Source organism: Pelodiscus sinensis, chromosome 15, assembly GCF_052426305.1.
Source record: "Pelodiscus sinensis isolate ZL-2025 chromosome 15, ASM5242630v1, whole genome shotgun sequence".
NCBI lineage: Eukaryota > Metazoa > Chordata > Testudines > Trionychidae > Pelodiscus > Pelodiscus sinensis.
In genome coordinates, this window is record NC_143066.1 from 2,223,183 (window position 1) to 2,236,402 (window position 13,220).

Genomic DNA, 13,220 nt, shown 5'->3' on the forward strand with positions numbered 1-13,220 from the left:
GCTGGTTGGCCCCACATGACTAGGTCCCGAGTTAGGGTCGTGTCACTACATGATAGGGTCCAGGGTTCCTGCTGCCTGGCTCCCCACCCACTCCTCTGTTCTGGGCCTCACTGTGTGGAGGGGTCTCTGAGTGGGAGGTGCTGGGGAGAGGGGTTTGTAAGGGAGGATGGGGGTTGCTGTGGCTCTTAACCTTTGGCCTAGGTAACACATTATGATAAGTTGAGAACCACTGATTTATGTTTAGCTGTTTGATCTACTGGCATATAGGGATAATAATGTTAGGTGCTATTGAAACTAAATGTCTTCTGTTCTCATACACCACTCTAAGCAAAAACCTTTTAATGAAAAGGTCTTAAGTATAAAGCCCTCCAATCATCTGGCCCCTAGGACACAGACCTGTATGGAGTGCCACCCTCTCTTCCACATGAGGAACAGCAGAAGTTACTGCTTGATCCACTATTCCCTCGCTCCTGATATGCAGTCTACTTCCCCCCCTCCCTGCTTGCTGTATTACTAGTTAGTATCATCCCAGCCCTTTCTTCTATGTCAATACCTTAGGCTATGTCTGTGCTACAGGGTTTTTGCGCAAAAACCAGTGGAGCGTCCACACCTCAAGCGTGTCTTTGCGCAAGAAAATCTCCAGTCAATCGACAGAACAGAGGGCTTTTTGCGGTGAAGGTATACCTCCTTCTACAAGGCATAACGCCTTTTTGCACAAGAGTTCTTGTGCAAAAAGGTGTGTGTGGATGCTCAACAGAGGTTTCTTGCGCAAAAAGAGCCTATTACAAAAAGCTTATGGGTGCTCTAATGGCCATTCTGTGATTGGCCATCAGAACTTTCTTGTGCAAGAGAGTCCATGCAGTATGGACGCTCTTTTGTGCAAAAGCACATTGCTTTTGCGATGTGCTTTTGAGGAGTGGACACGCTTTTCTGCAAGAAGTTTTTGCAGAAGAACTCTTTTGCAAAAGGCTTCTTGCGCAAAAACCCTGCAGTGTTTCCCAACTTAGCTTCCCAACTCTTTCTCTACCCTGTGTCTGTCCTTTTTCTCCACTCCTATAGTTTCCTCCTTTGCACCTCAAACATCCCTAAATAGCATCAGTGGTTTAAAATCGAGATCTTGAATGCGGTGTGCTTGTAGTCATCCTCCACTTCGCTTGAACTTTGCATCCTTCTCCATCAACTCATCTGTGTAGCCTACACAGTGTAGGCTCTTTTGGGCATGTGTCTCCTGGGACCTTTAAGTATTACTGAAATAATTACAAAGCCATGGCTTTATAAAGCACTGCTGAAGCTGAGATGCCTCTCAAACTTTAGCTTTCTGATGGTATCCCTCTGCTTTTCCTTGGCAGCACAGTGACTCTGACTCTGAACCAGAGTTTCCTTCCCTCTCACCATCCATTCCCAGTGCCATCCCTGTGACAGGAGAGTCCTACTGCAACTGTGAGAACCAGAATGAGACTCCCTACTGCTCCAGCCTGCATACTATCCATCGGGTGAAGGACTGCCAGTGCGGAGAAGAAGATGAGTGTAAGGAAGCAGCTTGTAAAGTGCTCTTGCTATTCCCCTGGGGTTTGAACTGTGTTGTTTTCTCTTTGCTTGTAACTTTTGGGATCCCATCCAGATAGAGGTAATGGTGCCCTGCTCATCTGTACAAAATGGTGAGGACCATTACTGCATTCTTAGAGTGGAAAATACAATGTGTTAATTTTGCATGGGTGCTGTTCATTCTGATGACATGCTCCATAGGGAAAATGGGAAGGTAATCAGTATATTATATCTTGTGTGATTCACTGGCTAAACTCTGAATATGCTAGTGCACCAGATCTTGCCTGTGGGGACCTGGTTTAAAATCCAGATTAGGCCATAAGAGAAACTGAACTTCAAGGTTGCATCCCAGGGTGCGTCCACTCTGCTCTACTGTGAACTTCTGGGATGTAAATAGCAGTGCACACCAATGTGCTACACTTCATGTAACTCCCCCATGTGTATGCTGCAGGTACAAAGTAAATGATTCATAATTCACACTAATATAATCCAGTGTGCACTGCTGTTCACACACCCATAGGCTGAACTGTGGGACAGGGTATGTATGCTAACTTTGATCCTCATTACAATTCAGTACAATTAGAAAACTGGTAAGGTAGTAAGGAGTATAGCAGATGAGGCTTGCTGTGCATTAAGAGCTAGCTAAAATCTGGGTCTGTCCAGATGATGGGGGTTCATATATCAAGAATGAGAAGCCTGCACACTGCTTGGACTCTGGCTGTAATTTCATGAGCCTAAAGGAAATAAAGATGGGATTCTCAAAGATTCAAGGAAGCTCTAGAAGCGTCTTAAATTCTCATTCTCCCAGATTAGACCTCATCAGGTCATTTCCTGCCCATCTTTCAGAGTGACAATGCTGTGACTTTTGTGGTTTGTAATACAGAGTAATGCTGCCCTCAGTGTTTTATTTGTGGCCTGGCCTCTGGTCCAACTTCACATGATAACTGACAGCAGTAATGTACAGGATAGTCATATGTAATTGCAGTTACCTAAGACTAAGATGCTTACACATTTGAGCTTTGGTGTCACACCAAAACAAGAGCCACTGTTTGATGTTGGCAGACATGGTTAAGAAGGATGAACCACATTAACATGACATCCCTAGAATACAGCAAGAAGGTCTGGGGCATTAACAAGCTGAGTATTCAACAAACCCACCTTGCTGTTTAGCCTGCTAGACTATAAAAATGGTAAAGGCTGTTAAACTGTTACATTTCTGGATTTGTGCAGTCTCATATAGCCCTACCTCCTAAAAATGTTGTCTTCTTTCTCAACAGACTTTGAGTGGGTGTGGGATGACATGAATAAATCAACTGCAACACTCCTGACCTGTGACAACCGCAAAGTGAACTTCCACATGGAGTATAGCTGTGGCACTGCTGCTATCCGTGGGAACAAGGAGCTGGCAGAGGGCCAGCACTTCTGGGAGATCAAGATGACCTCTCCAGTCTATGGCACTGACATGGTATGTTGAACTGACTTATTTAGGAACAAACAGGTACACAGAGATACGTTTTTTCAACAGAACTGTACTTGATAGCACACCACCTCAATATCTCTGTGTACTTCATGAAAACTGGACTCCTCCCCAATTATCAGGCAGGGAAACTAACAGTTTAATGCTTGAAGGGGATCATTAATTAGCTCTGCTCTGGCCTGCGTAACATAGGCCATTCAGTTTCACTGTGATACTCCTATATTGAGCCTAAAAACTTAACTTTTCTGGTTCACTCTAATTGAAGTGACTCACTTGAGATCTCAGAGCCAGTTGTGATGTATAGGGGCCATATTCTGCCTCTCTATCTTCCCTTTTGTTACGTTGTTATTTGTAGGTCATCAGCTAAATTCCCTTTAAGCAGCCGCGCAGCTTCCTATTAAAGCCTCAAGCAGGGGCTCAAGGCTGCAGCAGGGAGAGATGCTTCTCCCCAAGCCCTGAAGCTGCCACAGCTGCGGGAGAGGCATCTCTCCCTGCCAGCCCCAGCAAGGAACTGCTGCAGCTGGGGCAACTCTGTGCTGGGCTGGCAGAGAAGTGGCCAGCAGCAAGTGTGGCTTCTAAGGGGGAAGAGCCAGTCAAAGGGCTCCCCATGCTGAGCACCAGCTCTGCGCTCTTGTTTACTGGTTCCTGGCCAATAGGAGCTGGGGGCAGCACTGAGTTAGTGCTGACTGGGTGAGAGCAGTGCACCTGGCAACCTTGTGCTGCCTTCCCAGTAGATGGACCTGCTGGCTTCTCCAGGGCGTAGTGCTGTGTCCTAGGATAGGCAGGCACCAGACTGCTTGTCTTAGTGCCACTGACCAAGAGCTTCCAATGTAAACCCAAGCCCCAACCCCCACCTTGAGCCCTCCTAAAGCCAGAGCTGCTTCTTGCACCCCAAAATCTCATTCCCGGCCCCACCCAAAGCTCACTCTCCCAGCCTAGAGCCTGTATTGCCTCCTATACCCCAGCCCAAAGCCCCTCCCCAAACCTGGAGCCCTTCCTACACCACAACCCCCCTGCCTCAACCTGCAGTCCCCTCCTGTATTCTGAATCCCTTGGCCTTAACCCCTCAGTCTGGAGCCCTCTCCTGCATCCTAAGCCACTTATCCTCAGCCCCCTGCAAGAGCCCACACCCTCCCCCCTCAGCCAACTGCCTGCCCTACCCTGGAACCCCCCCACAACCTCCATATAGAGCCCTCATCCCAACCCCTTGGCTCCACCCAAACTACACACTGTGTGCATAATGACTTTTGTTATGTGCACCAACATGGAGGTGATATATCACATAGCAAAAGTCATTCTGCACATTGACACAAAAAATGTGAGGGAACACTGGTTCACCAGCGGTGATCTAAGCATGACAAAATAGAGAGATGGGCCCAGCTGCACAGTGCATGAAATGACAGAAATGTAGAGAAACTCCCGATTCCTACCCAGTCAGAGATGCACGGTTTTCTGACTAATCCTAGCATATGATGAATGCTGGAACAGCATTGGACAGTTTAGATAAAAAAGCTACTATTTAGCTAACAATCACCATTTTTCTTCCCCTGTTGGAGTTCTGACTCTTTTGTTGTGACCATCCCCTGCTTTGCCTGCTTCTATCAGAGAAATAGTAAATTTCTAGAATGCAGGACTAAAGCTGTAACTTGCCCAGAACTTTTTATGGACGCTGTTGGGACATGCTAATAAAAGTAGCCGAGGGAGAGACCAAAATGGCTGATGCGCTTAAAGCCCTGAGTGGTTCCATGGCAGAAACTAGGACCTTATGTTCTCCTTTGGCATGGGCTACCTCCATCCAGATGGTGGGAATTGGGACTTCAGATGTGAATCTCGACAAGTACCGCCACACATTCTGTAGCCTGCTGGGCAAGGATGAAGACAGCTGGGGACTCTCCTACACAGGTAATGTAGGGGTGTGGGGGGGGGGGGAGCTCCCTCTAGTGTTTATGGGAAAGGTTCGTGGCTATGAGGAAACCTAATCCTAGCAATTGTGGAAGTGCTTTCATGGATGGGATTTATACTGAAATGATCACCTGGACTGTGAATTTGCTCTGATATTCCTAATGGACTTCAGCTGAAACTGCTGCCCACAGCCAGCCTTCTGTTGGAGTGGTGGAGAAGATCCATGCCTATTGCCAGTGTTGCTGTATTTCCCATCAGGATTGCATCTGTCATTTAAAACATCTTTTATATAGTGAAGTAACTCACTTAACAGGGTACATAGTCTAACCTAGAGGCTGAACTTTGTCCATGTCCCACCTCCTCTACAGATAACAGTATAAACCACGGGTGGGTAATAATTTTGGCAGGGAGGCCACTTCACAAATGCTGGTTGTGGTTGTGAGCTGTCTCTGCCCCTGGAAGGGGTGGGGCCTTAGGCAAAAAGGGGTGGTTCCTTTTGGGCCCACATGTCCCCCCACCCTCTGCTAGGGACTTTGCCTTCACACCCCAGTTGGGACTGGGGGCCGGGAAGCATGCAAAGTCATTTGCTGTTCAAAATGGTTGGCACATTGTGCTCCTGGTTGGGGAGTGGGGGGTGAGGTGCCAGCTGCTTTGAGCGAATTACTTTGTGAGACCTGGGAGCAGGGGAGTGGCCAGGTGGCCACAGGCTAGATCAATCCACTTGGCAGGCTGGATTCCCATGCCTGGTATAAACTCTCCCCCCCATTAGAAGTGCTTCCACCTAATAAAGGAAGTTCAGTCTCTGTTGTTCTGTATTTGCTCAACTGCTGAGACAGCCAGTGAGGCTTCCTCCCCCCAGCTTTAGCTCATTGCATATAGGCTGTCCTGCTGCAGAGGGACCACAACTTTGTCTTTTAATACATTTGGCCTATACTTGACCCTGGGTATAGAGACAGGAGTATAGTCCACTCTTGGCTGTCTCCTGAGCTGCCAGGGACCCTTCACATGGTTTCGGATGGGGGCAGCAAATGGGAGTCATGGGGGAAAATCTAAAGGTTTTTGTTTTTGTTTCTGAATGGTTGATTACTTCAGTCTATGCAACAAATGGAAAATAAGATGGATTTAAGGAGTGTAGGATTGCTTCTTAATCTGCTGTCTGTTTAAGGACTACTTCACCATAAGGGAGATAAAATGAACTTCTCCTCAAGGTTTGGCCAAGGCTCCATCATTGGGGTTCATTTGGACACATGGCATGGAACTCTCACTTTCTTCAAAAACAGGAAATGCATAGGTAAGAGTTGGAACAAGGTGGCCTTCATCCAGCCAACCTCACCCTTCAGAGGAGCAAAGTGATGGGCCAAAACTTCCAGGGAGGGAAGGGTGTATGAATTAGTGAACCTAGAGCCTTTGCACGGAACTTGAGCTAGTTGCTACCTTTTGGAAGTCTGTGCCATCAGATTGTTACTGGGCTTCCTTGATTGGCAAGCTATAGAGAAGATTAAATGCATGAAGCAGGTGTTACTAGAACACCCATTCATTCTTTCAACAGGCCTGACTTCAAAAATCTCCTGCGCTCCATATCTTTATCCATAAATTTGTAGACCCCACATTTGGTGGGGGAGAGGCAACATTGGAGGACTTTTTCCTTCATCCTCCCACTTTCCTGGTTCTTCTCCTGCAGACTGAGCAACAGAAGTCTGAAGTGCAGACAATGCAATGTTCATTGGCGTTAATTTCCAGCAAACATGATCCCAAAGCACTTCACACCAGTTAGGCTGCTCTGTATGCCAAGAGTCCATTCCCTGTGTTCCGCCCCCAACTCTGAGACTGCAGTGTGTTTACCCTCTGTCCCCTTCTCCGTTCTTTGTCTGTGTCCCTGTTCCTCGTTCCCTGTAGTCCCCACCTCCCCCACTTCTTTAACAAACATGATTTCGGTTTCCTTTCCTTACTTTGTTTGACCTCAGCTTATATAGTAAAACTTGAGTTTTGCTTAGCCAAGGGCACCAACAGCCTTCATGGACCCTTGGGCAAGGTGTCGGGGGTAGCTCTGCTCTTGTAACCAGCCTTCTAAATTGCCCAGTGCACGGCGCCCCCCACCCAACATCCCTCAAAGCTGCCCAGAGCATGCAACGCACTGCTGCAAGTGGCTGCTTATGGGGCCTGGAGCTCCAGACATTGTCGCTGCCGCAGTAGCAGGGAAGGTGGCCAAAACCTTCAAGTCCCAGGGCAGTTGTCCCCTTTGTTCCCCTGTTTGTAGGCCTGTACTTAGCTATACTGTAACCAATCATTTTACTGAAACTTTACTAACCAAGCCTAAAATAATGTAATCTAATTCTCTGACCAATTATATCCTACCACCTTGCCAGATCTACATCCATTAAAATTAAGTCCACAGCAAACAGTTAGTGAACCAGAGACCATACAGATTAGCAATAGAAAACTAGAGACCTTAAAGACAAAACAATAAACAAGGGTTTCACAATCACAATTAAGTGCGTTCTTTCCAGACACAAATACTAAATTTTCTTTTAAAATCGAGGATCTTTCCTTTATCTGGAGCTGTAAGATTGGATTACCTTAACAACAGTCTAATTTTACTGTATTTCAATGTGACTGGTTTGGAATGTGAAGATGTGACCATACACTTCCCAGTTTATGGCTTCCCTGTGCTGCTTAGCCAAAGAATAAGGCCTTAGACTGTTACACTGAGAGAAGGTCCATGCACAGGCAGACTTGTGACTTTGATTATTTTATACCTCTGTAACTAGCTAGATGATGATAAAACATCTACATTCTTATTACAGGTAGGCCTGTATATTTATAGTCTAACAGTTCTGATCACAGGGTATCCTCCGAACTGTCTCTGCAATATAGGCAATTATCTAATTGTGCCTTGGCTTCTTTGATTGTATTTCCTCTCAGGAGTTGCAGCTACCAAACTGCAGAACAAGAAATTCTACCCCATGGTGTGCTCCACTGCAGCCAAAAGCAGCATGAAAGTGATCCGCTCATGCACCAGCTACACATCCCTCCAGTATCTCTGCTGCTATCGCCTCCGCCAGCTGTTGCCCAACTATGTAGATACACTGGAAGTGCTGCCTCTGCCCCCCGGACTCAAGCAAGTTCTACACAACAAACTAGGCTGGGTGCTGAGTATGAACTGTAGCACGTTGAAGCCTTCCACCTCCTCTTCCTCCTTGTCTGGAAGCGACTCTGATAGTTCCTGTGGATCAGATGCAGAGGCGTGCCAAAGGAAGAGGTGCAGGAGGACATAAGTTATTTTCAAACAAACTGCCTGGGGGTGTTTCATTTACTATCTGAGGATGATCCAGGCCTGGCACCTCTTAGTGGGGACATCAACTTCTAATCAAGTTTGCAGAGACTTCTACCCTCTTGGAATCTTTAAGCTACAAGCATCAGCCACTTGCCTTGGAAACCTATCCCAACTGTGGAGTGAGTTTGAAATGGGCATCCCAGATAACCTGCAGCAAAATATCCTAGATTCATCTCCTATTCTTCTTTACCAGCTCATTTCTCAGGAGCACATAGACTTTTCCAGCAGAGATGCACGTTCTCAAGCTGGCTTCCAAGTGTGGGTCTCTTCTAGCAGGCTTTATGATCCAATCAATGACTTGACTTCTATTAAAAGACAAAATCAGTTACCACTCCACCCTCTCCTGTCAGGTGTTGGTTTGACACTTGCAATGAAGGCATTGAGTCACTGGGACGTGATCTAAAACAGCAGTATTAAGAGAGAGGCTCTTAGAATTGCATCTACATGTTTTACTGTTGGCACTGTTATGAACAAGCGGTTACTTGCTAAAGCTGATCTGTAAGTGATCTCATTTGAATCCCATGACTTTAAATTGCTTTGCATGTTGGGTACTGCTGCTTTGCCTGTATAGAAGACTATTAAATGGTAATAAACATACTGTTTACTTTGGCTCATACCTTCAGTGGCAATTAAAGTGTGCCTCTCAAGAATATTACAAGTATCATACGGAGTCTTGGAAGGGCTTTATTAGCGACCAGGCTGAGACCTCATGTTGAGGGGCAGATTATTCCCCAATAGCCTCATGGAGTTCTTGCATCATCTTCTGGCACTGGGCCCCCTCAGTCAGGATACTGGACTAGATGGTCTGATACACTATAGCAGGTATGTAGCTAAATAGTTGCACTTTATGCAATGTGAGAGAGGAGGCATCTGACTTGTTTCCTCCTCTGTTAATCAGATTAATAGCTGAGTTTTTGATTTTGCTAAAAATGGATGAATAATGCAGGGCTCCTATTAAGTCTGATAGCAGGATCCACATAACTGTCACTGCTATGAAACTCAGCACAGCTTTATCAGCAGTTATTTTGCATAATGATTGTGCAAGACTTGCACGCTGACTGTAGCAGGCCAGAAAGTTTCTTCCTCTGCTTGGAATCAGAAAAAAAATGCTCCTTAAAGGGCTGGATCCTTTAGCAGAAAATAATCCACCAGTGGCCTGAAACTACTTTCACTGACCTTTAATAATGGAAAAACCCATTTCCCAGCTTACAAGCGACCCTGATTATAAGGCTTTAAGTGTCACTGAGAAAATGTCTCTTGTAGCTGGCACCTTCTGGATAACTAGAAAGTCAGGATACAAAGTGGTGGGAGCACATACAATAATTACTCATTTAACATGTGCCCACTTAACACATTTTCGCAATAACACGATTTTCTTTTAGGGAATGTTTTTCGAATAACACGACCGTCCCTGAAAAACACGAAAATAACCAAGTGGCGGACTACTTTGCGTGGCGGTATAAGTTGGTGAAAACAGTGGTAATATGCATTAGTGGATGAATACACATGGTCACAGCACTCCTCTGCTCACTCATGTTTTTGTCTGTGTTTTAACAAGCCCTGGCGACTTGTGTTGCTTGATATCTAATGTTGACATTGACAACCCAGCACCAATAAAAAAATGACTTTGCCACCACCACCTGAAACACAACCCCCACCTTTTCCATTATTTTTAATTGGAAAATTGACCCCAGATAGCACATTTTTGCTTAGCATGAACATTTTCAGAAACACACCTATAGTGTTCAGTGAGGAATTACTGTATTGAACATGTTACAGGACATGCCTGGTGCTTTACCATGTGCATCTGTAACAGTAGTAGGTCTACAGTTGTAAGGACTGATTAGAAAAAACATACACACTCCTCCTCCCTTTTTTCCTAATTGTGAGAGCTATGGAGCCTGCTGTTGTACAATCTGACCTCTCAGCAGTATTGAACAGTACAGGCAGTCCCCGAGTTACGCGGATCCGACTTATGTCGGATCCACAGTTACGAACGGGGCCCTTCCTCTCCCTGGTCTCCAGCAGACCAGGGAGAGGAAGCAAAGCGGCGGAACACGTGGGCAGCGGACAGGGCTGTCCGCTACCCACGTGCTCCGCGGCTTGGCTCTGCTTTGCTCTGCTTTGCCCCCCCCCCCCCCCATCACCCTGGTCTGCAGACAGGAGGGGCGGAGGGGGGGGGGCAAAGCAGAGCCAAGCCGCGGAGCGTGGGGTCAGCTGACAGCCCAGATGCGTCTGCAGACCAGGGGGACGGGGGACCAACCCAGCAGCACCCCAGCTGCTCTGCCCCAGGCGTCCCCAAGTCAGCTGCTGCTGAAACTGACCAGTGGCTGACTACAGGAAGCCCCTGCCCCGGGCTTCCTGGAATCAGCTGCTGATCAGTTTCAGCAGCAGCTGACTTGGGGATGCCTGGGGTTCTTAAGTTGAATCTGGATGCCAGTTCCGACTTACATACAGATTCAACTTAAGAACAAACCTACAGTCCCTATCTTGTACGTAACCCGGGGACTGCCTGTATCAGGAAACTAACTCCCCCCACTTCCAGTCTTGCGTCAGATGAGGCTGAGTTAGCATATGACTTCTGGTTAAGGTGCATCCTCTTCAGGGGCAAGATTAAAGCTCTGCAAGTAGCTGGAGGCTATTTGAGAAGATTCTTGTCTGAACTGGAGCTATCACTGCCGTGAAGGAGTTTACATGCACCGCATGAAGGCTGAGACCTTCAGCTTTTTCAATATTAATGGTGCTGAACTAAGTCTGGAAAGCACTACAGCGTGTCCTGTAAGCTGCCTTTTACGTTCTCAGAACAGGTGGGGGAAGAAACTCAAGTGCCTATGTATCCAGTTAGAAATATTCACTGGCAGAGAAGCTGATACATGGTGATACCACTTTAAAACTTTCTGCTCTAATTATGCACCTTCCCTGGGATAAGCCCAGTGCCATCCAATGTGATGAAACAGAACTGAACTTGCTTCTCCAGTCGCAGGACCTGTCATGAGAAGCTTAACCAACATCTAACAGCTTCTTCACCTATATTAGGACACATTGTTGTGGTTAAACAAGGAATTTCTTTACTTACATTAATTTATAAAGAAATCAGCTAGTCAGGTCATTGTGTTAATGTAGAACCATGGAACTTCCATTGAAAACAAGGATTTCTATGAATCTGCTGTCCCTTCCCAGTTTCCTTCCTAGAGTCGAGGGGAGCTGCGAGTACCAAGCACATATCAAAATTCAAACAGGAGGGGGTCAAAGTTTGGGGGCTGAATGAAAGGAAATTGTTTAAGCTATTGGGGGGTATGTTTGCACTGCAGAGGTTTTTTTTGGAAAAACATCTTTTTCCAAAAACGCCAGTTACGTCCATACTGTAATTGTGTTCATTCGAAAGAATGGGGCTTTTTCTGACACTGGTGATCCTCTTTCTACGAGGAAGCAGCCTTTTTTCTGAAAAACTAAGGCATGTTTGGACAGGAAAAATGGAGTTCTTTTGAAAGAGGAAAACGCACGGGTGCGCTGCTGGCCCCTCCACCCATAGTGATCACAGCTTAAATGCGAGAGAGCACCCATCATTCAAAAAAGCAGATTGCTTTTTCAATGCACTTTTGGGCTGCGTCTAGACTGGCATGATTTTGCAGAAATACTTTTAACTGAAAAGTTTTTCCGTTAAGTATTTCCACAAAAAGAACGTCTAGATTGGCACGGATGCTTTTGCGCAAGAAAGCTCCGATGGCCATTTTAGCCATTGGGCTTTCTTGCGCAAAAAATTAAGGTGCCTGTCAACACTGGCCGTCTTGCACAAGTATCCTCTGTGGCAAGAGGGCTTATCCCTGAGCAGGAGCGTCAAAGTATTTGTGCAAGAAGCACTGATTTTGTACATTAAAGTCAGCGTTCTTGCACAAATTCAAGCAGCCAGTGTAGACAGCTGGCAAGTTCTCGCACAGAAGCAACTGCTTCTGTGCAAAATTTTGCCAGTCTAGACGCACCCTTGCTCTGTAGATGCTCTCTTTCGGAAGAAGCTTTCTCAGAAGATCTCTTCCAAAAGAAGCCTGCAGTCTAGATGTAGTGTGAGCTTAACAGCTGTGGGGTTGAGGGCAAGAGAACAGTACATGCTCCCTTTTTGCTCAAGAGTTTTTCTCTAGCTAATCTGGCTATCCAAGTGCAGAGGCTGCCATAATGATTTTAGTCTGGCCCAGTGGCATAGCTACAGGTGGGCCTGCATGGGCCATGGCCCACCCACCCATACAGGCTGGGGCTGACACCATGCCACCTGGTGCTCCGACTGGTGAGCAGGAATGGGATGTGGGGGTTGACCTTGCACACTCCAGCCAGGGAGCAGGACGGGGATGCTGGGGCTAACCCTTGTTCACCAGTGCTCCAGATGGGGAATAGGGCCAGGGCCTGGGCTTACCACCCTCACCATTGCCTGTCCTCCCAAACTGGTCCTTCTGGCTACACTTCCCCTCTAGGCGAGCAGGCAGTCAAGACCATTAGTAAAGTCCTGCTAATGTGTGGATCTCCAGTTATCTGTGGCCACAGTTGGGGGTGTAGAGATCCATGGCTTATTTTTGCAGATACAAAATTTGTATGTAGAACCCTACAAATCTGCAGATAGCTGCCGCTCATTTTTGCAGATATGGATGTGGATTCAAATTTTGTATTCGCATAGGGCTCTAACCGTTGGTTAGTTCCCCCCCCCCCTTTTTTTTTTAAATCAATTCTACCACACTCAGGAGACAACAGGCAGGATGATGGTGATTTAGTCAGGCTTCTCTCTCCCACTAGAAGCTGGGGGGAGCACAGAGGTTCTGAATCAAGTATATATCAGCCTTCCTGAAGTCTTGCTGCAAAAAGAAACTGAACCCATTCAGCCCACGGAGAGATCAGTGTACTCCCCACTGCACTGTTGTGCTCAGAGACTGTCAGCTTCATACTGTGCTCTGCCCATGGATGCACAAAGAGGGGCAT

General features: G+C 46.7%; 1 protein-coding gene across 4 annotated transcripts in view; it reads left to right on the forward strand.

Moving 5' to 3' along the window:
- The window catches only part of SPSB3 (splA/ryanodine receptor domain and SOCS box containing 3), a 21,381-nt gene extending 12,507 nt beyond the window's left edge, over positions 1 to 8,874 (forward strand). For 3 of the 4 annotated variants that reach the window (XM_006130046.5, XM_075898949.2, XM_075898950.2), the window contains 5 exons: positions 1,350 to 1,527; positions 2,823 to 3,010; positions 4,822 to 4,924; positions 6,090 to 6,215; positions 7,847 to 8,874. In XM_006130046.5, coding sequence (XP_006130108.3) covers positions 1,350 to 1,527; positions 2,823 to 3,010; positions 4,822 to 4,924; positions 6,090 to 6,215; positions 7,847 to 8,199 — 948 coding nt within the window. In that variant the 3' untranslated portion in view covers positions 8,200 to 8,874. The remainder of the gene's footprint in view (positions 1 to 1,349; positions 1,528 to 2,822; positions 3,011 to 4,821; positions 4,925 to 6,089; positions 6,216 to 7,846) is intronic. The other variant, XM_006130050.5, reaches the window with a different exon arrangement.
- The last annotated feature ends 4,346 nt before the right edge of the window (positions 8,875 to 13,220 follow it).